Raw genomic sequence first — 22,051 nt, 5'->3', positions numbered from 1 at the left:
TCATCTTTCAACTGAATACGCAGTTTATGCAAATTACATGAGCCTAGATCCCATTTGTCGGTAGCAAACACGTCTGCAAACTGCTTGAGTAGACTAAAAGCGTCCTTTTGTTGTTTTTTAGTGAGAGTGCTGAACTTTGATTTAAACAACTGCATCAAAGTTTCAGCTGAATTGATGTCAACAGCATTGAAACCAACAGTTTGAAGGACAGTCTCGTTGTAGGGTAAGATTTGCGCAATAGTTTGCGAAGGATATAAAGTTACGGAATTACAAGTAGGGTTAAGTACTCTTAGCCAAAATTCATTTTGAGAAACTGTTACAAGAGACGAGGCCACTAAAAGGGAGTTTAAACTGGTGAAACCTACGTGGGGCTCAACCAAACCCACAGTCGCGTCAGACGAAGTACGCGAACTGCTTGAAGAAAACTTATGCGCATGATGTGACTTTAGATTACATTTTACGAGTGCTTCACTTCGAGGTGGAATAAGGAAACGCGAAGTTACAGAACAAAGCGAAGTCTCAGTTGTCGGAGAATTATCCTCAAACCACTGAGACAACGGACTGATACATTCCAGTACTGCGTCACCTACATCTAATAAACCCCGAGAGAAGTCTACTGCACATTTTTGTTTGTGTAGGAGATCAAAACCGACCACACAAGGAACACTGAGGTGGGCACAAATGTAAAATTTGAAAGAAAACATGGGACCATTTTTAAACCAACGACATGGAAGCAAGCACATACCCTTAAATTGAAGCATAGAGCCATTTATGGCGGATGCTTGGATATCAGATGCTTCCAATGTAAGCGAAGGGCTAAAGTTGCTGAACTTGCCAAAAACATCGGCACGAATTACACTAATTGAAGCACCTGAATCAATCAGGGCAGGCAGTATATTATCGGCGATTATTATTTTGGAAAGAAGCGACTGTATGCCAAAAATACGCTTGCTTTGTGCCATGGGTTATTAAAAATGGAGAACAAACTCTTTCAAGGTGGACTATGGCGATAGAAGAAGCTATCGGTTAGAGTATGGTTTTGACTCTGGGCAATTACGTCGCTGATGTTGAGAAGAACCACAGTTCCAACAATTTTTGCAATTATTTTTAGTATGACCTTTACGATTACAACCATAACAAATAGTTGGTCCGGTGAACCTGACTTTTCTTTCATTACTGATTGAACGACTGTGTGAATTGTCAAGAAACGTTTTTCGCGGAGAGGAAGATTGACGACGTTCTCCGTGTTGCGATGGGCTACGAGAGAAAGTAGGTGACTTGCGTTTGTTAAACGGAGACAATCTGTAAGGAGAGTTGCTCCTGCGACCCGATTTTTTGTTCATCGGACGAGAACGTGGTTGGTAACTAACTTGTCCGGCCATGAGTTTATCAACTTTACGCGAAAGTGCTTCAATGGAACTCACAGAAGTAGATGAAGGCGCAGTCTCATTTGCATTTGCTTCAAGACGGTAAATTGCGTCGAAGTGGAGTGCTGATTCTAAGGCCGCGTTAATGTCAGCCGGCTTGTTCTTTCTTAACTCTACCCTTACATGAATATTGTGAAGGCCATCAATGAAAGATTGAAGCACAATATGGTCTCTGATTGCCTGCGTGTCTTGGGGATAAGCCTTATTAGCTAGAAGTTTGAGCTCAGCTAAAAATTCACTTACTTTTTCGGACTCGCCTTGAATACGTTTTGCAAGGGATGACCGAAAAAATTCAGGAGGTTCCTGATATTGGCGCAAAAATTGCTTTTTAAGCTCTGAATAATCATTTTTTGTTGCGTCATCTAATGACTGATAAAATTCGATAGCACTGCCTCGTAAGCGCAAGGGAAAAATAGTATGACGCTTATCAATGTAAACCTGTTGACCAGCGCTGTCGTGTTGCGGAGTTCCATCACTATTGAATGCTTTTTTTAGCCAATTTTGTAACGAACTCAAGAGTTCGAATTGTGTTATATAGGCCTGAATATCACTGGTTCCGTTAAAAGGCTCCGGTAGAAGAAGTTTAGCTTCCAGAGCTGCGTCAGCCATTTGTTATTAATTACATGGAAATAAAAAATGCTGCACAAAGTTCCAACCTTGCGATTGGACCGGCAAGTCAGATATCGGTTGTTCAAAATTGTGGGGACCAGAAAAAGCTGGCCTCTAAGAGATAACAGAAAAGAACGCAGAGACTTTTTTTAACTTAGGATTTCAGGTCTCTCGTCTTAAGTTATGTATCGTTGAGGTTGCCGTAGCAGCCGCCGAAACCTCCCTTGCTAAGCCCCTTAGTCTTACTACGTGGGACCTACAAACACTGGGAATGTAGAAGCTGCGGAAGCAAGGAGCGTCTATTTTCCGATAAATCGGATAACGCTTGAGAAGCCTCTGAAATCAGTACCTATTTGTCAAAGCGTTCTAAAGTTAAAGGCAATTATTGCTCATCTAAGAAAAAGAACAACCGTTATCTGTCAAGCAGATCACAAAAACGACCGAATATTTGAGTTATTTTTCTCTTTTTTTTTTTTGAAAAGAAGGTAAAGAAAAAGCAGATGTTCCTGAAAATTGCAGGATAGCTTATTTTGGAAAAAAAATCCCGAACCTGTCAACAATATAACAACCCGGTAGGTATTAAAAAAAACGAACGTTTGAATTGCGAATGCGGGATTCGAGATTGGGTTGTTTTAGTTTTTTTTGTTGAAATTAACAACTTCAATTTAATTGATCTTACCTTGTTTTCTGTGCTCTATCTTTTTCTTTGGAAAATCGACAAAGTAAGTTTTCAGAATATTGAATTAAACTGAATAGGTTATTTATAAAAGCTTGTTGAGAAAAAGCTCAACTAACTGGATTGTAAGCAGAAAAGTATCAAGTGTCGTTTGGGCGAAGGAACATGGCCAACGGAACAAATTCTCAATTAGCTCTTGAAACACGCAAAAGCTAAATAAATTGCGTGCCAAATTGTGTTATCAATAATAAATACACTATGGTCCAGTGGCACGAAAGTAAAACAAAGCTTGAGCGGAAAGGCGCTATAAGATTAATAGATTAATAGCTGGAACATTATACTGCCTAAGGAATAATAATGGGGTAGGGCTGTTACAAAAGTAAATCTGGAAAGTCGACTTTCAATGATTGCTAAGCTCGAAGCATCTGTCTAATACGTCTCGTGCAGGCTACCTCAGTCTTAAAACTCATTAAAGGTTGATGGTGCAAAAGAGCGGTTCTTAGAGCAGGAAACCTTCCGCTTAAACCCCCACTCCACTTAAACGCTCCCCCACATATTTCTCTCAAATTTTCACCTCCCCTCCCCCCCCCCACACACTTCATCCCCCCCACCTCATTCCACCCGTCACCCCAAGCCTTAGCCCCGCCCACTTTAACCACCTAAACTTGTCACCATGCTCACCCGGCCCCGTCATCTAAGCTGACGCCAGCCTCCTTAAGTCGATGCTATGTAGTGATGAAGCCAACCACTTGCCAGTAGTTTGAAAACAGTTCGCTCGACAATCATATTTTTCATTCTGGTTTTCATTAAATACAGTTTTTTGCTTGATCAGTTTTTATTCTGTTGAGCTCTCACTATTCGAGTAACTTTTCACGATTAAGTTCTTGAGTTTTGCGTGATGTCTGAATTTCTCTCATTCAGAATTCGCTAGCTTAAAACGCCAATATTACTTTCAATTTAAAAATTTTTGTGGTTTATTAGTGGGCTATAATAAGCTCTAACATCATCAGTTAAACCGCTTTGTAACATCATGCCCCTCCCCGGCTAAAAAGTTACAATTGAACCAGCCTGTCATTTGAGAGCAATTCGACCGACCGTCGATTAGTTATGTTTGTTTCTCGCAGAACAGCAACCTTGCGGCAGGATGTGACACTATTATTTGCCGCGGGACGTAGCACAATTATAACTCGCATTTGATTTTTATTCGGAAAAATGAAGCGATATAAGGTTTAATTGTTAACAGGCTGGATTGAGAGGAAAAGCCTCAGTTGAAGAAGCTATCAAAATGGTCCAAACTCTCGAAACAAACCAACAAGCTTTAGTAGCCCGCGAATGCAGCCTTGACCCGACAGACGATCAACTCACTCGACTTCTCTCTCAGTTTCCAGAGAACCGACTTTCCAAACTGATGCGTGATGTCTCTTTCGTTCCCCGGAACGACGACTGTGTCGACATGTTGTCAAATTTGGATCCCAGCTGTCGGAATGCTGTGATGGCCAGAGTGAGTTGGGAACCTACATTGATGTGGATAGTAGACCAGGTTGAGAAACTGAACAGAGCCGAGATGGAGAAAATTGCAGATGTTTTGTCTGTGAAAGTACAGCTGCCGAGTGAAGCAATCACTAACAGCCTCAGGTATCTTTCAGGAGATATTAAAGCTCGACTGTTACGAAAAGAATTCATATCCAATACTTTATTTCAGTAAGTAGACTCCATTCTTTCATATTAGATCAGGCAGAACCAATCTCATCAAGGAGATGCGATTACAAAAATTTATAAATTATAATGTTTTGCAAATCAAAGCTTAATTTGGAAAATGATGACTAAAAATCGTTTTTGCTTCCTGGAGTGTTTAAAAATTAATCCAAAAGATACAAACTTTGAATAAAACAGTATAATAAAACAGTATCAATTCACAGAAACTTTATAAAACAGTATCAAATGATTAGTGGAAAAAATTACAACGTTTTTCTTATAATGAAAAAAGTTATAGGCAGGTAATTTATTTTTTTAAATATATAAAACACAATATTTATTTTTTGCAAATTTTTATACATGTAATCAAATATTTATACATTTTCCATTAGTTTGCCATTGGGACTCGTGAAAGATCAAACAGTATCTCAGCAATGATCAGACACACCTAGACAATTATTAGCCATGATCAGACGAGATCTGTTTGATCTGTATTAGCACAATAATACACTGAATAATTGCATAGCAAGTATCTTATTTTTTGAGAAAAAAGAAATAATTGTAAACACATTTTACAAAACGTGCATATTGGGCTCAAGACTTGTTTAAAATGAACATTCATTTCAGGCAGAGTTCTCCAGAAGTAGTTGGCTCTATTTTGCGGGAGGTTGGGATTGTGTTGCCAGTGTCAGACATAGCCAGGAATCTGAAAGAGTTGTTGCCCGATCAGGCAAGCTATGCGATTCAGAAGGCTAAGATTGAGAAACTCAGCCACGAGACAGTGGTAGCTGGACTCAAAATGATGCGATCTGAAACAGTGAGATTTGTTTGAAATTCAAAACCAATTAATAAAACCCATTACTTTGTTGCATGCATTTCTGCGCTTAAATTGTTTCTCTGTTATCTATATTTACTGCATCCTCTTTAATGACAATCGGTAACTTTGGCTCCCCCATGCGAAACCTGACAGTTCTGGCAAGATCTTGCATGAATTTGTAATATGATGGCTACCTTGTAAAATCTTGCAAGGTGAATAGTCATCTTGCGAGATTCTGGTAACTTTGTTCCGATCTAGCTCAGCTCTTATTGTTGCGTTCTGACGCATAATCTTTAATTTTGCACAGCATAAATGAGTGTTTTAAGAAAAAAATGAAACAAATTGAGTAGAATATCTTAACTTAACTCTAAACACGGAGGATCGTTAATGTGCGTTTACACATAATGTTGCAAGCCCCCTCATTCACATGTTTGACTTAACTTTCTACCATTTTAGGATGAGATCCATTTATTGCTCAAAAATAATTGGTGTAGCTTTATGAAAAAAACCTTTAAACTCGAACCACTAAACAGATTAAATAATTCCTTGTTCGGGCCGATGAGACATGCCATTATCGAGAACTAAAGAAAAAGGAAACAACGAAACCAAATAAAAACAAAGCATAAGTTGCGACTAAAACTCAACATCCATCCATTTTTCTTAAACTAAAAACAAATAGCAAAGCCATATAGCATCAGAGAAATTAAACTAAAAAATTACCTCGCATTTCATTGGAAAAGAATTGGGACCTGTCTTTTGTGTGAATAATAAACAAGTAGACAAAGAACCAAAAGGGCAAATTAGAGAAGACATTTATACTTTTTGAGAAAAAGTAAATTTAGAATAATGAAAACCATTAGCTACCAACTTAAAGCTTTAATTAGTTACAAACATTAAATAATGTAAAAACATTAACTAACAATAAATTTAATCAATTGAGCGCTCTTTCAATGCTCGTAATGAGTTTTGTAACATGTCATTAAAAATCAATTATGTCAAAATATGATGGGACAGCAAAAAACCTCAAAAATGTGAAAATTTTCAAAAATAGAAAAGGTAAAAAAAACTCGTAGTATCTGGGGCAAAAAACCATTTCTTAAAAGATAAAAAGCAAAAAAATGCGTTCTAATTACTTTGAAAGTAATTGGGACCTCTCTATTTGCTGCGACTGCGCTGGAATGTGACAGAATTAAGACGAAACGTGGCAGAGAAAATTTTAAAAAATACAGTGCAATAAAGCAATCAGAACCATTTTTCATGTCAGATATTAGTGATATGTCCATAACTCGCTTTTTTAAGGACGTATTTATTTCAAATAAGTTCGCATTAGATATTTTGGCATATGATATTCTTAATATATCAAAAGTTAATTTATTATATAACCTTTAATGTATAAAATTTACTCATTTTTGCTGAATACCAAATTAAGTTAGCGTAGAGCCACCAAATTATTTGTTCCAGTACACTTTATTAGGAACCGTTGATAAAAATAGCCCTCATCGAAGTAAACAGATTTTTTTTAGCAATTTGCCGTTTTTATGTTTGCACTACCGGACTATTTGAACAAAATGTGCCAAAGAGACAGATTTGTTGCCACTTTTAACAAAAAAAAAGAAATGAGATGTCGAATTTCGAAAATTTAGCCAAATTGTTAACCAGGAAAGTCGGTTCAAACAATTCAGCAACTCTCTTTCACCTTTAAATGTTATGCCAAAAAAGCTATCGTTGGGAATTTTGTTAAAATTTTAGCAACATTAATCAAAATCTCAACGAAGATTACCAAAAAAGTGAAAAAATAACCATGAAATGGGGCTTACGTTCTCAAAACTTTCAACCTCCGTTGAAAAACGAATTTCAAAAAAATTCTTATGGTTTTGGTTTTCTGCTCTTGGCAAATTTTCTAATGATACAACTCACAACTCTGTACGACGAATATTTCAATCGGCGGATTTTGGGAGAATAAAAGCACAATTGACGATTTAGTTCCTCCCCCAATAAAGTATTTCTATGGTTTAAAACGTAGTGGTTTTGTTTTGTTTTCATCAGCTTTTGAGGAGTTACACGTTGGATTTATGTTTCTTGAAAACAATTACGTAATCTAGTGATAGCATTTGTGATCTTTAACTTCTTTTTTCTACGTTGAATTTTTTTCACCGAAAAATTGTTTGAAGCTATTCCTCGCGTAATAGGCGTTTTGTGGTTAAAATTATTCATGGCATCTGAAATTTAGCAAGTTGATATTTTACACAATTCATTGGTTTTTTTCTTGCATGATTTTTGCGAGATCTTGCGAGATAACCAATCAAAATCGACTGGGTTATTTTTGTTTCCAAATAGTTGAAACAAAAAACATTAACGCTTGCGATAGCTGATGCAAAGAAATTTTTGTACGAAACAGACAAATTGTCCTATTTTCAATAGAGCGTTCAATGCATCGTTTGCACTAATTTTGTACTCTTTTAACAAGAATCAATGAATCCTTTTCGCTTCAAAATATTTTCGGTAGGAATCATAAAGTCTCAAAATTTTTTTGAACACTGACACGCCGAATGCCTTTACCCCTTTTTCCAATTAAATTTGATTATTTGATTGTCATAAATTTTTTAATGAGATCTGATGTTTCAAATGTTTCAGCTAACATTGCAAAACCAAAGAACATTTTTTCATCACAACTATGCTAAATAAGTCATGGTTTCAAAAGGTAATCAAACGTCAAACCAGCGATAGCTGTTCAACAAAAATTACGTTAAAAATATTCTCAGAGCATTCCAGAACTGAGCAAGAAAGTTTAGTAAATTCAAACATATAATAGAGAAAATCTCAAGACCACTAGGTTGCTACATATTCTTTGCGAAAGAGATGATCAGGAAATATTTGAAAACTATCCACTGCAATAAGAATTTGAAAATTTCCAAGTTGATATCTCACATGATTCAATGGTCTTCTTTCTTGCATGATTCTTGCGAGATCTTGCGAGATAACCAATCAAAATTGACTGTTTTTTTTTCAAAATGATGAAAAAAAATTAATGCTTGCGATAGCTGATGCAAGGAACAAGGAATTTTTTTGTACAAAACAAAGTAAAAAAAATGCCCTATGTTCAATTGGGCGTTAAATGCACCATTGGCACTAACTTTATACTCTTTTAAAAATATCAATGAATCCTTTTCGCTTTAAAACATTTTCGGTGGGAATCATAAAGTCCCAAATTATTTTTTGACAAATGACACGCAGAATGGCTTTAGAAGATTTCCAAGTTGATATCTTACATGATTCAATGGTCTTCTTTCTTGCATGATTCTTGCGAGATCTTGCGAGATAACCAGTCGAAATCGACTGGGTTAATTTTTTTCAAAATGATGAAACAAAAAAAATTAACGCGTGCGATAGCTGATGCAAGCAACAAGGAATTTTTTAGTACAAGACAAAGTAAAAAAAATGCCCTATGTTCATTTGGACGTTAAATGCACCATTGGCACTAATTTTCTACTCTTTTAATAATATCAATGAATCCTTTTCGCTTTAAAACATTTTCGGTGGGAATCATAAAGTCCGAAAATTTTTTTTTGACAACTGACACGCAGAATGGCTTTAAACTTTTTTCCATCAAAAATGATGATTTGATTGTCATTGATTTTTTTTGTGTGAACTGACGTTTTAAATGTTTCAGTTAACATTACAAAACCAAACAAAATGTTTTCATCACAAGTATGCTTAATATGTCATGGTTTCAAAAGATAATCAAAAATCAGACCAGCAATAGCTGTTCAACAAAAATTACGTTAAAAAAATCTCAGAGCATTCCAGCACTGAGCAAGAAAGTGTAGTAAATTCAGACATAAAATAAAGAATAACTCAAAAGCATTAGGTTGCTACATATTCAGTTTCTCTATTTCGTTGGAAAAGGCACATCTGCTCGAGTATATATGCTCGGCAAAACGTTGTTTCGGTATGTTTTTTTTACGCACCTGTATCAAATAATACATGTCTTTTAAATACTTGCAATTCTGAGATCTTTTTGGCGCTTGAAAATTATTTTTTTGCTCCACTGGTCTCATCATTAATTTTTTTTATTTTGTGCAGACAGAAATAGATTTTTTGCTATTCTTTGAGAAAGAGATGATCAGGAAATATTTGAAAATTATTCACTGCAATAAGAATTTGAAGATTTCCAAGTTGATATCTTACATGATACAATTTTCTTCTTTCTTGCATGATTCTTGCGAGATCTTCCGAGATAACCAATCGAAATCGACTGAGTTATTTTTTTTCAAAATGATGAAACAAAAAATATTAACCCTTGCGATAGCTGATCCGAGGAATTATTTTGTACGAAACAAAATCAAAAAATGCCCTATGTTCAATAGGGCGTTCAATGCACAATTGGCACTAATTTTCTACTCTTTTAATAAAATCAAATATTCCCTTTCGCTTCAAAATTTTTTCGGTAGGAACCATAAAGTCTCAAAGTTTTTTGGACAATTGACACGCCCTCTGCCTTTCCTTTTTCCCCTTAAATTTGAAGATTTAATTTTGATAAATTTTAATGAGAACTGATGTTTCAATTGTTTCACTTGGTATCACGAATTCAAATATAATTTTTTCATCAAAAAAATGCTAAATATGTCATGGCTTCAAAAGATAATCAAAAATCCAACCGGCCATAGCCGTTCAACAAAAATTACGTTAAAAATATTCTCAGAGCATTCAAGCACTGAGCAAGAAAGTTTAGTAAATTAAGACATATAATAGAGAATAACTCAAGAGAACTAGGTTGCTAAATGTTCAGTTTCGCTATTTCGTTGGAAAATGCACATCTGCTCGAGTATATATGCTCGACAAATCGTTGTTTCACGTATGTTTTTACGCACTTGTATAAAACAATACATTTCTTTTAAATACTTGCAAGAATGAGATACTTTTGGCGCTTGCAAATTTTTTTCTCAGCATTAATTTTATTGTTTTGTGCAGGCAGAAAAAGATTTTTTGCTATTTTTTGAGGAACAGATGATCAGGAATTATTTGAATACCATCCACTGCAATGAGAGTTTGACGGTTTGCATGCTGATATCTTCCTGAATTCAATGGTTTTCTTTCTTGCATGATTCTTGCGAGATCTTGCGAGATAGCCAATCGAAATCTACGGGGCTAATTTTTTTTCAAAAATTTGAAACAAAAAATGTTAACGCTTGCCATAGCTGATGCAAAGAATTTTTTGTACGAAACCAATACAAAAAATTCCCCATGTTCAAGAGGGCGTTGAATGCACCATTGGCACTACTTTTCTAATCTTTTAATAATATCAATGAATCCTTTTTGCTTTAAAACATTTTCGGTGGGAATCATAAAGTCCCAAAAAATTTTTTTGACAACAGACACGCAGAATGGCTTTAAACTTTTTTTCCACTAAAATTGATGATTTGATTGTCATATTTTTTTAAAGAGAACTGATGTTTTAATTGTTTCAGTTAACATTAAAAAAAACAAACAAAACGTTTTCGTCACAAGTATTCTAAATATGACATGGTTTCAAAAGATAATCAAAAATCAGACAAGCAATAGCTGTTCAAAAAAATTACGTTATAAATATTCTCAGAGCATTCCAGCACTGAGCAAGAAAGTTTAGTAAATTCAGATATATAATAGAGAATAACTCAAGAGCACTAGGTTGCTACATGTTCAGTTTCGCTATTTCGTTGGAAAATGCACATCTGCTCGAGTATATATGCTCGGCAAATCGTTTTTTCGGTATCTTTTTTTACGCACCTGTATCAAATAATACATGTCTTTTAAATACTTGAAAGTCTGAGATATTTTTGGCGCTTGTAAATTATTTTTTTTTGCTCCACTTGTCTCATCATTAATTTTTTTTTATTTTGTGCAGACAGAAATAGATTTTTTGCTATTCTTTGAGAAAGAGATGACCAGGAAATATTTGAAAACTATCCACTGCAATAAGAGTTTGAAGATTTCCAAATTGATATCTTACACGATCCAATGGTCTTCTTTCTTGCATGATTCTTGCGAGATCTTGCGAGATAACCAATCGAAATCGACTGGGTTAATTTTTTTTCAAAAAGATGAAACAAAAAAAATTAACGCTTGCGATAGCTGATGCAAGGAACAAGGAATTTTTTTGTACAAAACAAAGTCAAAAATTGCCCTATGTTCAATTGGGCGCTAAATGCACCATTGGCACTAATTGTCTACTCTTTTAATAATATCAATGAATCCTTTTCGCTTTAAAACGTTTTCGGTGGGAATCATAAACTCCCAAAATTTTTTTTTTGACAACTGACACGCAGAATGGCTCTAAACTTTTTTCCATTAAAATTGATGATTTGACTGTCATAGACTTTTTTTGTGTGAACTGATGTTTTAAATGTCTCAGTTAACATTTCAAAACCAAACAAAACGTTTTCATCACAAGTATGCTTAATATGTCATGGTTTCAAAAGATAATCAAAAATCAGACCAGCAATAGCTGTTCAACAAAAATTACGTTAAAAAAATCTCAGAGCATTCCAGCACTGAGCAAGAAAGTGTAGTAAATTCAGACATAAAATAGAGAATAACTTAAGAGCACTAGGTTGCTACATATTCAGTTTCTCTATTTCGTTGGAAAAGGCACATCTGCTCGATTATATATGCTCGGCAAAACGTTTTTTCGGTATCTTTTTTACGCACCTGTATCAAATAATACATGTCTTTTAAATACTTGCAATTGTGATATCTTTTTGGCGCTTGCAAATTGTTTTTTTGCTCCACTGGTCTCATCATTAATTTTTTTTATTTTGTGCAGACAGAAATAGATTTTTTGCTATTCTTTGAGAAAGATATGATCAGGAAATATTTGAAAACAATCCACTGCAATAAGAATTTGAAGATTTCTAAGTTGATATCTTGCATGATACAATGGTCTTCTTTTTTGCATGATTCTTGGGAGATCTTGCGAGATAACCAATCGAAATCGACTGAGTTATTTTTTTTTCAAAATGATGAAACAAAAAATATTAACCCTTGCGATAGCTGATCCAAGGAGTTTTTTTGTACGAAACAAAGTCAAAAAATACCCCATGTTCAATAGGGCGTTCAATGCACAATTGGCACTATTTTTCTACTCTTTTAATAAAATCAAATATCCCTTTTCGCTTCAAAATTTCTTCGGTAGGAATCATAAAGTCTCAAAGTTTTTTGGACAATTGACACGCCCTCTGCCTTTCCTTTTTTCCCTTAAATTTGATGATTTAATTCTGATAAATTTTAATGAGAACTGATGTTTCAATTGTTTCACTTGTAATCACGAATTCAAATATAATTTTTTCATCAAAAATATGCTAAATATGTCATGGTTTCAAAAGATAATCAAAAATCCAACCGGCGATAGCCGTTCAACAAAAATTATATTTAAAATATTCTCAGAGCATTCAAACACTGAGCAGGAAAGGTCAATAAATTAAGACATAAAATAGGGAATAACTCAAGAGCACTAGGTTGATACATGTCCAGTTTCTCCATTTTGTTGCAAAAAGCACATCTGCTCGAGTAATATGCTCGGCAAAACGTTGTTTCACGTATGTATTTTACAAACTTGTATCAAATAATACTACTTTTCTTTTAAAGACTTGAAAGTCTGAGATATTTTTGGCGCTTGTAAATTATTTTTTTTGCTCTACAGGTCCCATCATTAATTTTATTATTTTGTGCTGACAGAAATAGATTTTTTTGCTATTCTTTATTCTTTGAGAAACAAATAATCAGTAGGTATTTTTGAATGCTATCCATTGCATTGATGATTTGACTGTCATAGATTTTTTTGTGTGAACTGATGTTTTAAATGTTTCAGTTAACATTTCAAAACCAAACAAAACGTTTTCATCACAAGTATGCTTAATATGTCATGGTTTCAAAAGATAATCAAAAATCAGACCAGCAATAGCTGTTCAACAAAAATTACGTTAAAAAAATCTCAGAGCATTCCAGCACTGAGCAAGAAAGTGTAGTAAATTCAGACATAAAATAGAGAATAACTCAAGAGCACTAGGTTGCTACATATTAAGTTTCTCTATTTCGTTGGAAAAGGCACATCTGCTCGAGTATATGTGCTCGGCAAATCGTTGTTTCACGTATGTATTTTACGCACTTGTATCTAATAATACTACTTTTCTTTTAAAGACTTTAAAGTCTGAGATACTTTTGGCGCTTGTAAATTATTTTTTTTTGCTCTACAGGTCCCATCATTAATTTTATTATTTTGTGCAGACAGAAATAGATTTTTTTGCTATTCTTTATTCTTTGAGAAACACATGATCAGTAGGTATTTTTGAATGCTATCCATTGCATTGTTGATTTGACTGTCATAGATTTTTTTTGTGTGAACTGATGTTTTCAATGTTTCAGTTAACATTTCAAAACCAAACAAAACGTTTTCATCACAAGTATGCTTAATATGTCATGGTTTCAAAAGATAATCTAAAATCAGACCAGCAATAGCTGTTCAACAAAAATTACGTTAAAAAAATCTCAGAGCATTCCAGCACTGGGCAAGAAAGTGTAGTAAATTCAGACATAAAATAGAGAATAACTCAAGAGCACTAGGTTGCTACATATTCAGTTTCTCTATTTCGTTGGAAAAGGCACATCTGCTCGAGTATATATGCTCGGCAAAACGTTTTTTCGGTATGTTTTTTTACGCACCTGTATCTAATAATACATGTCTTTTATATACTTGCAATTGTGAGATCTTTTTGGCGCTTGCAAATTATTATTTTTTTGCTCCACTGGTCTCATCATTAATTTTTTTTATTTTGTGCAGACAGAAATAGATTTTTTGCTATTCTTTGAGAAAGAGATGATCAGGAAATGTTTGAAAACTATCCACTGCAATAAGAATTGGAAGATTTCCAAGTTGATATCTTACATGATACAATGGTCTTCTTTTTTGCATGATTCTTGGGAGATCTTGCGAGATAACCAATCGAAATCGACTGAGATATTTTTTTCAAAATGATGAAACAAAAATTATTAACCCTTGCGATAGCTGATCCAAGGAATTTTTTTGTACGAAACAAAGTCAAAAAATGCCCTATGTTCAATAGGGCGTTCAATGCACAATTGGCACTATTTTTCTACTCTTTTAATAAAATCAAATATCCCTTTTCGCTTCAAAATTTTTTCGGTAGGAATCATAAAGTCTCAAAGTTTTTTGGACAATTGACACGCCCTCTGCCTTTCTTTTTTCCCCTTAAATTTGAAGATTTAATTGTGATAAATTTTAATGAGAACTGATGTTTCAACTGTTTCACTTGGAATCACGATTTCAAATATAATTTTTTCATCAAAAAATGCTAAATATGTCATGGTTTCAAAAGATAATCAAAAATCCAACCGGCGATAGCCGTTCAACAAAAATTACGTTAAAAATATTCTCAGAGCATTCAAGCACTGAGCAAGAAAGGTTAGTAAATTAAGACATAAAATAGAGAATAACTCAAGAGCACTAGGTTGCTACATGTCCAGTTTCTCCATTTTGTTGCAAAAAGCACATCTGCTCGAGTATATATGCTCGGCAAATCGTTGTTTCACGTATGTATTTTACGCACTTGTATCAAATAATACTACTTTTCTTTTAATGATTTGAAAGTCTGAGATATTTTTGGCGCTTGTAAATTATTTTTTTTGCTCTACAGGTCCCATCATTAATTTTATTTTTTTTGTGCAGAGAGAAATAGATTTTTTTGCTATTCTTTATTCTTTGAGAAACACATGATCAGTAGGTATTTTTGAATGCTATCCATTGCATTGAGAATTTGATGGTTTGCAAGCTGATATCATGATTCAATGGTTTTCTTTCTTGCATGATTGTTGCGAGATCTTGAGAGATAACCAATCGAAACTGACTGGGTTATTTTTTTTCAAATAGTTGAAATAAAAAATATTAACGCCTGCGATAGCTGTTGCAAAGAATTTTTTGTACGAAACGAAGACAAAAATTGCCCTTTTTTTCACTAGGGCGTTCAATGCACCATTGAAACTTGTTTTCTATTCTTTAAATCCTTAGAATCAGTTAATCCTTTTCGCTTCAAAATATTTTCGGTAGGTATCATAAAGTCCCAAATTTTTTTGACAACTGACACGCCGCGTGTCTTTATTTCTTTTTTCATTTTCATTTTTCATTTCGTTTAATCAGCAGCGGTAATTCATCAAGGACCATCTTTAAACTACATTGAGCTCCGCAAATTTTGGTTGCAGAAAAATATTAATAGTACTTTTTTGTTAAGATTGATGGGCAATAAAATCTTTGTATAAAAATATTAAATATTCTTGCTTCATGATACGATGAAGTTTTACCTGACATTGCAATTATACAATTGTTATATATCGCCAAAAGATATAATCATCTACTGTAATTATAGCTATCTGATCAATTATATAAAACTATTAATTACGGCCATAATTTATTACCTCTTTACGGTTTTCTGAGCTATTCGCTAGGTCAATTTTGTTGAAAGTTCACCTGAAATTCAAGGTCAAACGGGCAGTGGATGAATCTGGACATGAATTAATCGGGGATCAGGAAGCTAGAGAGTATCTGAAAACACTACCCAACAAAGCACAAGTAGATATTGTGAAGACAGCAGGTGTGAACATGATTTGCCCAACTGAGGAAGACATAGAGCCAGTTGTCAAGGGTTTTACTCTAGCACAACAAGGTTCTCTTGTCAGACGGCTGGGGTGGCAGGATAACATTGAGTTCATGGTCCAAGGTTAGTTTTGGCTTTCTACGCATTATGATGCATTTTGATGTTATATCAGAAAACTAATAGCCGAAAAAACTTTTAAATCTAACCAAGATATCGGTTATCACCAGGATATTAGTCCTTGTTTCAAAGCATCTTGGGTAGTCTAAGCATTATTAGTTTTTAAATCATTGTTGTGTTGTTATGGTTAGTGACGTGGGTTGTCAATGTCAATCTGATTAAGTCTTTAAAATGTCAACAGATATTAGCCGAGAACTCGATTAAGCGAAAGCAATTTTGTAATAAGGAAAAAAATTCAACTAAAGTTTTACGGACATTCGGTGAATACCAATAAAATTAATGAAAGTTGAACTTCCAATCCACTTGACGGTGTAAAGTTCTCAAGTGTCTCTAAAAATAGTCTGTACTGGATAATACCTTACAAAACCGTCAAACGTTTTCTTCTAAAATTTTGAACATTTGCAGTTTTTCAGTTTAACTTCATATCCCAAACATGCGAATCTTTTTTCAAACATGCGAATCATGAGTTTTCTCGCGCGGCACAGTTCTAACGTATTCAGAAAGAGAAAATATTTTTTTTAATTATGTTTTCCACTCTTTCAGGTGTAACTATTGCCAAACTTCTTTGCAAAGACATCACCAAGAAATAAATGATCTAATAAATTGAAAAATTTGCTTTTTTTAGCATGTAATTTGTTAAGTCATTTCGATAGTGAATACTTTGTAGCGTCTAGTGGATTATAAAGTCTTTGAGTTTTTTAATTGATATTAGCCTGATGACTACAAAAAGACAGTTGAAACTTGCTTTCTAATAGGTACACAAATTGGCTAAGCCGAATAGAGTTTTGGCCTAGTACCCTACGCCCCTGTCTTGTGGTGACTTCAAACTTAATTAAATTTTGCTGGATGATTATTTACAAGAGGCACGACTGTGGACATAGAAAATGTTCAGTTCACTCCAACTTCAAACTTATTGAAAGGATTTTTTATACTAATTAATGTGCAAGTGCTCACCTGACTGCGCGCTCAGTGAACATAAAACTGATACACCTTGGAAAGAGCATACTAAAAATGGTGACATTGCCAAGATGTTGGCATGGCACTTGCAATGAAAACAAACTAGTTCAGAAAACCTGTGCAACAACCTTCTGGCAAGATAGCCCAGAAAAATAACCATAACCGCCTTAACTTAACCTCACTTTTGCTTTGAGTACGCGGGAATATGTTTTTTTAAGACTCGAAGAGTCTTTATGATTTTCTTTTTTTTTTGATAAGTGAGCGAGCAAGAAAACTGGAAGTTAAGGGAGTGAACAAAAATTGAAAACATTGTTGCAGTGAACAAATTCGGGAATCTGAGAAAACAGAGAGTGGTGTCTTCATTTTTTTGTTCACATGCGGCTTTTTCAAGCTGTTTAGTTTGTTTCTTGTATCTTCTATGTTGTCTAAGAGGTTTCTTAGACTTAAGTTATAATTTTCCGGTTGTGTTAATATCTTTTTGAAGGTTTGGGTTAATTGAAGGAAGTTTGACGCTGATTTTAAGGCTTTTCAACTAATTTTCCGGTTTTTGGGATTTTTCGGTTACCATTAATTAGGATTTTTGGCCCATTATTGTATTTTATTGTTTTTTTTTGCAACTGAATGTAAGTTTAATGCTGGTGGGCAGTTTCATATAAATGTTCAAAAAATTTTTTTTGGTACCAAGCGTTTTTCTTTGCCCAAAAAATTGAAAATAATTTATTAAGAGTTCTGTTGATTTTTTCAAATAGTTTTTCGCTCTATATCAGAATTAGAGACGTTTTTGTGCTTATATTGGCGTGTTCGATTTTGTGTGAGCAATTAAATCCTCCAGATTACTTGAAAAACTTTTTTATTTTTGTATTTGTACTTGTACAAATTTAAAAATTGATTGAATTTTCGTTTCATTTTGATTCAAATTTTTTTAGTTAATTTTTTATTTGAAGTAAAATAGTCTTTTCTCTTCTTTAATGCCCGCTACAATCAGAAACTTAGTTACTCGATAGATTGCTTTTTGGCGAAGACATCCTCGAGTTTTTAGGGGAATTTTTCCGGCTATGCTTTTTTTCAACCGGCCGAGATACATTGAACAGTACTTTAAACTGATAGGAACTCTATGTTACGGTCAACAGCTTTAGAAGATCTAGAAAAAGCACAAACTCTACAACAAAATTAAAAGAATTAAAAACGCGTGTCACTTTAATTCAAATACACAATCAGAATACAGCTGAAACGTATAAAGTCCTTGAAATAGAGCCTGTTAACCATCTCATATACCAATGCTTTACTCAATTGTGTACAATCCTGTGCCAGGGAACAGATGAAGTGCTGTTATTTCAGATTTAATTAATTCACTGTTTATTCTATTTCTCATGTTTTTTCTTCAAAAAATGATGACAGTGACTTGAAACAGAATTGCATGGACCCGCACCAAAGACAAATTTGTTTTTTTTAGAACTCTAACAGTTCCTCTCAACAACTGTTTACTGTTTGATCTGTCTATATCAATGAATAAATCCAGTGTTTTAAGGATGAAAACCTCGACTGATCTGTTTTACCCTCACCTTGTAATATGAGTACTCAGGGATATGTTTTTTCCCTTTTCTTGTGCTGAAGTACATCAAAAAACAGTTGGAAATTATAGGAAGTTTATCAAAATTTGTCAAGACTTAGTCAACAGCTGTCGAAAAATTTTGTTGGTTTACCTTGGTAAGATCTTGCAACGATCTTGTTAACATTTATTAATAGCCGCGAAGTGATAGTGGCTATAATTGGGGACATTGTGATTTTTTACAATTCAAAGAATTTGAATTGTCTTGGGGCGCTTTGTTTTTTTTTAAGATCTCTTCGCAGATTTTTCAATGACTTTGATTTTTCAAAATGGGATAATCAGGCAAAGCCCAGAGGGCATTAAGTTTCATTAGAGGCACAAAGTGGGCTTTAGTAGTCCGCTAAGTGCTCAGAGTGGTGCAGCTGCTGGGATGGCTTTAATTTAAGGTTAAAATGTCCTTTTAAGGTGTTTTGGGCTCAAAATGGTGCAATTTTTTATGTTTTTTTTGTGATTATTTTGAGTTTTTTTTGTTTTATTAGTCTGAAGCGGAAATTTTTGTAAAATTTGATGAAGGTCTTCTGCGAGGGAAAGTTATGACCATTTTACGAGCTATATGTTTTGGTACTACAAACACAAACACGCAAAACGATTATAATTTTTGCAATTTTTTCCAAGTTTTTTGACAATTTTTTTTATAATTTTTTGAGTTTTGCCAGCCTCAGGGGCCAGGGAATCTTCTTTAACGTTTGATGATAAGACACTGCATAGTTTCAATTAACAATGGAATGGTTTACAGCATTTTAATGTGCCGAATTTTAGCATTTTCTTGAAAAAAAATTGAATTTTTTTTTATAGTTTTTCTAAAATTTGTGTAACTATTTGATATTTGTTAATTCTCAAATGCTAGAAAAGCTTTTCCACGACCTGATATAAAGTTACTGCATGGTTGTACTGCCTTTATGAGCCAATGAAGTTTTTAAGGCTTGGAATTGGGTTACTGGATAGCTTCTAGACATAAAAATGATTCTGAAGATATTAATATCACACTTTTTAGAAACATTTCATTATAAATTGCAATTGATTTGGTTTGTTAAAGAAATTTTCTGACAATTTCTGAGTTTATCGATCTTCAAGGGCCAATGATTTTTTTCAGATATATATTGGACCGATTTCAGAGACAAAATTGGTTTTGAGCATATTTTTGAAGTAGGTATGTTTAAAGTTATCAAATTTTACCTTTGGGGTAAACACTTCAAGAGTTTTAGCAATGAGTATATTTTTGTTTTGTTTGATTGTTTGAATTTCTCAGTTTTTTGAGATGATTTGTTTGTGTTTTGGGTTTTTTCAATTGATCTGCTGGTCAAATAGGTTACTTCTAAGTTTTTCATTCAATTCTTTGGATTGTACTTCAGGATTTGTCCCGCTATCTTTTTTTAATTCGTCGTCTTCATCGATGATTCTTACGACCTGACTTCTTGGAATTTGTTTTGCAGTTAAAATTTGTGTAGGTGACGACATTTCTGCTTTTAGTTCAATTGTGTGACTTACCTCACTGAAAAAAAATGACTTCCGAACTCACTTTTGGAACTTTAAATATATGAATATTTACTAATTAATAGTGTGCATCTAAGTAGTGCCAAACTTATATGCCCTAATTCTTGATTATTAGTCTTGAATTTTTTTTTTCGAATATTAATTTTGAAAAACTCTTTTAGGGCTTTTTCTTTATAGACCGTATGTGTCATGAAATTGACAGTCCAAATATAACCCAAAAAATCTAGTGGTCTATTAAAGGACTGGTGGTCAATCTGTCTATCTTATTCCTTTAGTTGTTTCAATTCATGGAAGGCCACAAGCGTCTATCGCCTATCGCAGCTATTTTTCGGCAATCTGTCGGCTATGTTCATGCAACGTTGGTATATCGAGTTCTTTCGCAAGATGTTTCAAGTTTTACAAGATGCATGTCTGATCAAGGTGTATCAAGTTTCGGTTCAGTGGGCTGCCTCAGGCCTGGACTTAAGAAAAGACCTTCTCCGGTCAATATTAGCCGTTAAAAGACCGTCATTGATCTATATTAGCCCTGAATAATTTCGTTTCGACTTGGTGAATGTTCTCAAGTTAGCTGGATAATAAACATGCATTGGTCGACTGCGCTCGAAAATAAAAAAAAGACTTCCTCGACTGTCGTTAGCTTTGGTTGTGGTCATTTTGGTCTGGAAAATCTGATCATACAGGCTGATGTCTGAGACCATAGTGACCTCTGATCAGTCCATAGTCGAGCGTACATAATGGTCCTATGCGCTCGAAAATAATATCAGAGGTCATTTTGGTCTCTGAGCTCAACTTATTTCTTTTTGGTGATATTTAGCCAAATTAAGGTTGTCAAGGTCAAGTCATACAGACTACCTAAATAATCTGTGAATGTATTTTGAAAGTTTCGAAGAAAAACTGATCTACTTTCACAGCATACAAGAATTCCAGCCTGAGCTTAAGTCCTTGAAGAACTGCGCAGCAACTGATTATGACAGTGATCTTGCAAGATAAAATGGAAAGCTTGCAATTATTTTCAAGGATCTTTGTACCTGTATATACATTCACTTGCAAGATTGCTTTCAAGATCATTGCAAGTTTTTCAATTAATCGATTACGATGGCTGAGAGAAATTGTTTTTCAGTCATTACTACGAAAAATAAATCGAGGTCTTGCTGTGTTTAGAAATTAGAGCTAGAGACGCGGCGATCTGATGCATCTTTAACGCCCAAAAAATAAATATATTAAATTCTTGTAACTTAACATTTTAGCCTTCAAAAGTATGGAATATTCAAAACAACATCAAGTGTTGGACGGCGCCAACATCAAACCCAAATACACAATGGAATCCACGCAAGAGTACCTACAGACTCTAAAGCCAAAAATCCTTGAAGAGTTGATTAGCCGAATCAATTACGCTCCCACAAAAGCCCAGATTGTTGAGGCAATGGAAGAACTTGACGAAACTAACAAACGAAATGTCGTTAAGAAAATTGGGTACACCCCTCCTCAAGTTGACCTTATCGAAGCCTTGCAAACAATGAACCCCGCTGTTGCACGTGAAACTGTTGAAATTGCCCAAATACGGCCGAAACCTAGTCCAGAAGATATAGCAGAAGAGTTGACAAGTTATCCAGAATTGAAGAGACAAAATCTGTTGGACGCTGTTGATATTTTGCCCTCCGAGGCGGCAGTTACAAAAAAGATGAAGAAATTAACGAATGATGAGCAACGTCAGGTTAGTGGATTACTTTATATGTTATGTCCCATTAAGATGAATCGCAACAGATTGCTTCAAAATATACCTGACATAGTCAAAAGATTGAAAGTGTTGATGTGCAAACGATAGCACTGATTTACACAAGATTATTCTGCTGCAATCTACGTAAGTTTTGCTTAAAAATAGACACTCAATAAATCGTTCTTACACAAAAGATATAAAAAAGTACCCAAAACATCAGTGATGTTCTT

At 34.2% G+C, this 22,051-nt stretch overlaps 1 protein-coding gene across 1 annotated transcript in view; it reads left to right on the top strand.

Annotated features, from left to right (window-relative positions):
* The window catches only part of LOC142343008 (uncharacterized), a 79,472-nt gene that overhangs the window by 13,784 nt on the left and 43,637 nt on the right, over positions 1–22,051 (top strand). The window contains exons 4-7 of the mRNA XM_075394690.1: positions 3,956–4,347; positions 5,035–5,224; positions 15,753–15,990; positions 21,352–21,818. Coding sequence (XP_075250805.1) covers positions 3,956–4,347; positions 5,035–5,224; positions 15,753–15,990; positions 21,352–21,818 — 1,287 coding nt within the window. The remainder of the gene's footprint in view (positions 1–3,955; positions 4,348–5,034; positions 5,225–15,752; positions 15,991–21,351; positions 21,819–22,051) is intronic.

Source organism: Convolutriloba macropyga, chromosome 7 (genome assembly GCF_964194025.1).
Source record: "Convolutriloba macropyga chromosome 7, txConMacr16.3, whole genome shotgun sequence".
Classification (NCBI taxonomy): Eukaryota; Metazoa; Xenacoelomorpha; order Acoela; family Convolutidae; genus Convolutriloba; species Convolutriloba macropyga.
This window is presented reverse-complemented; position numbering and strand designations above follow the sequence as displayed.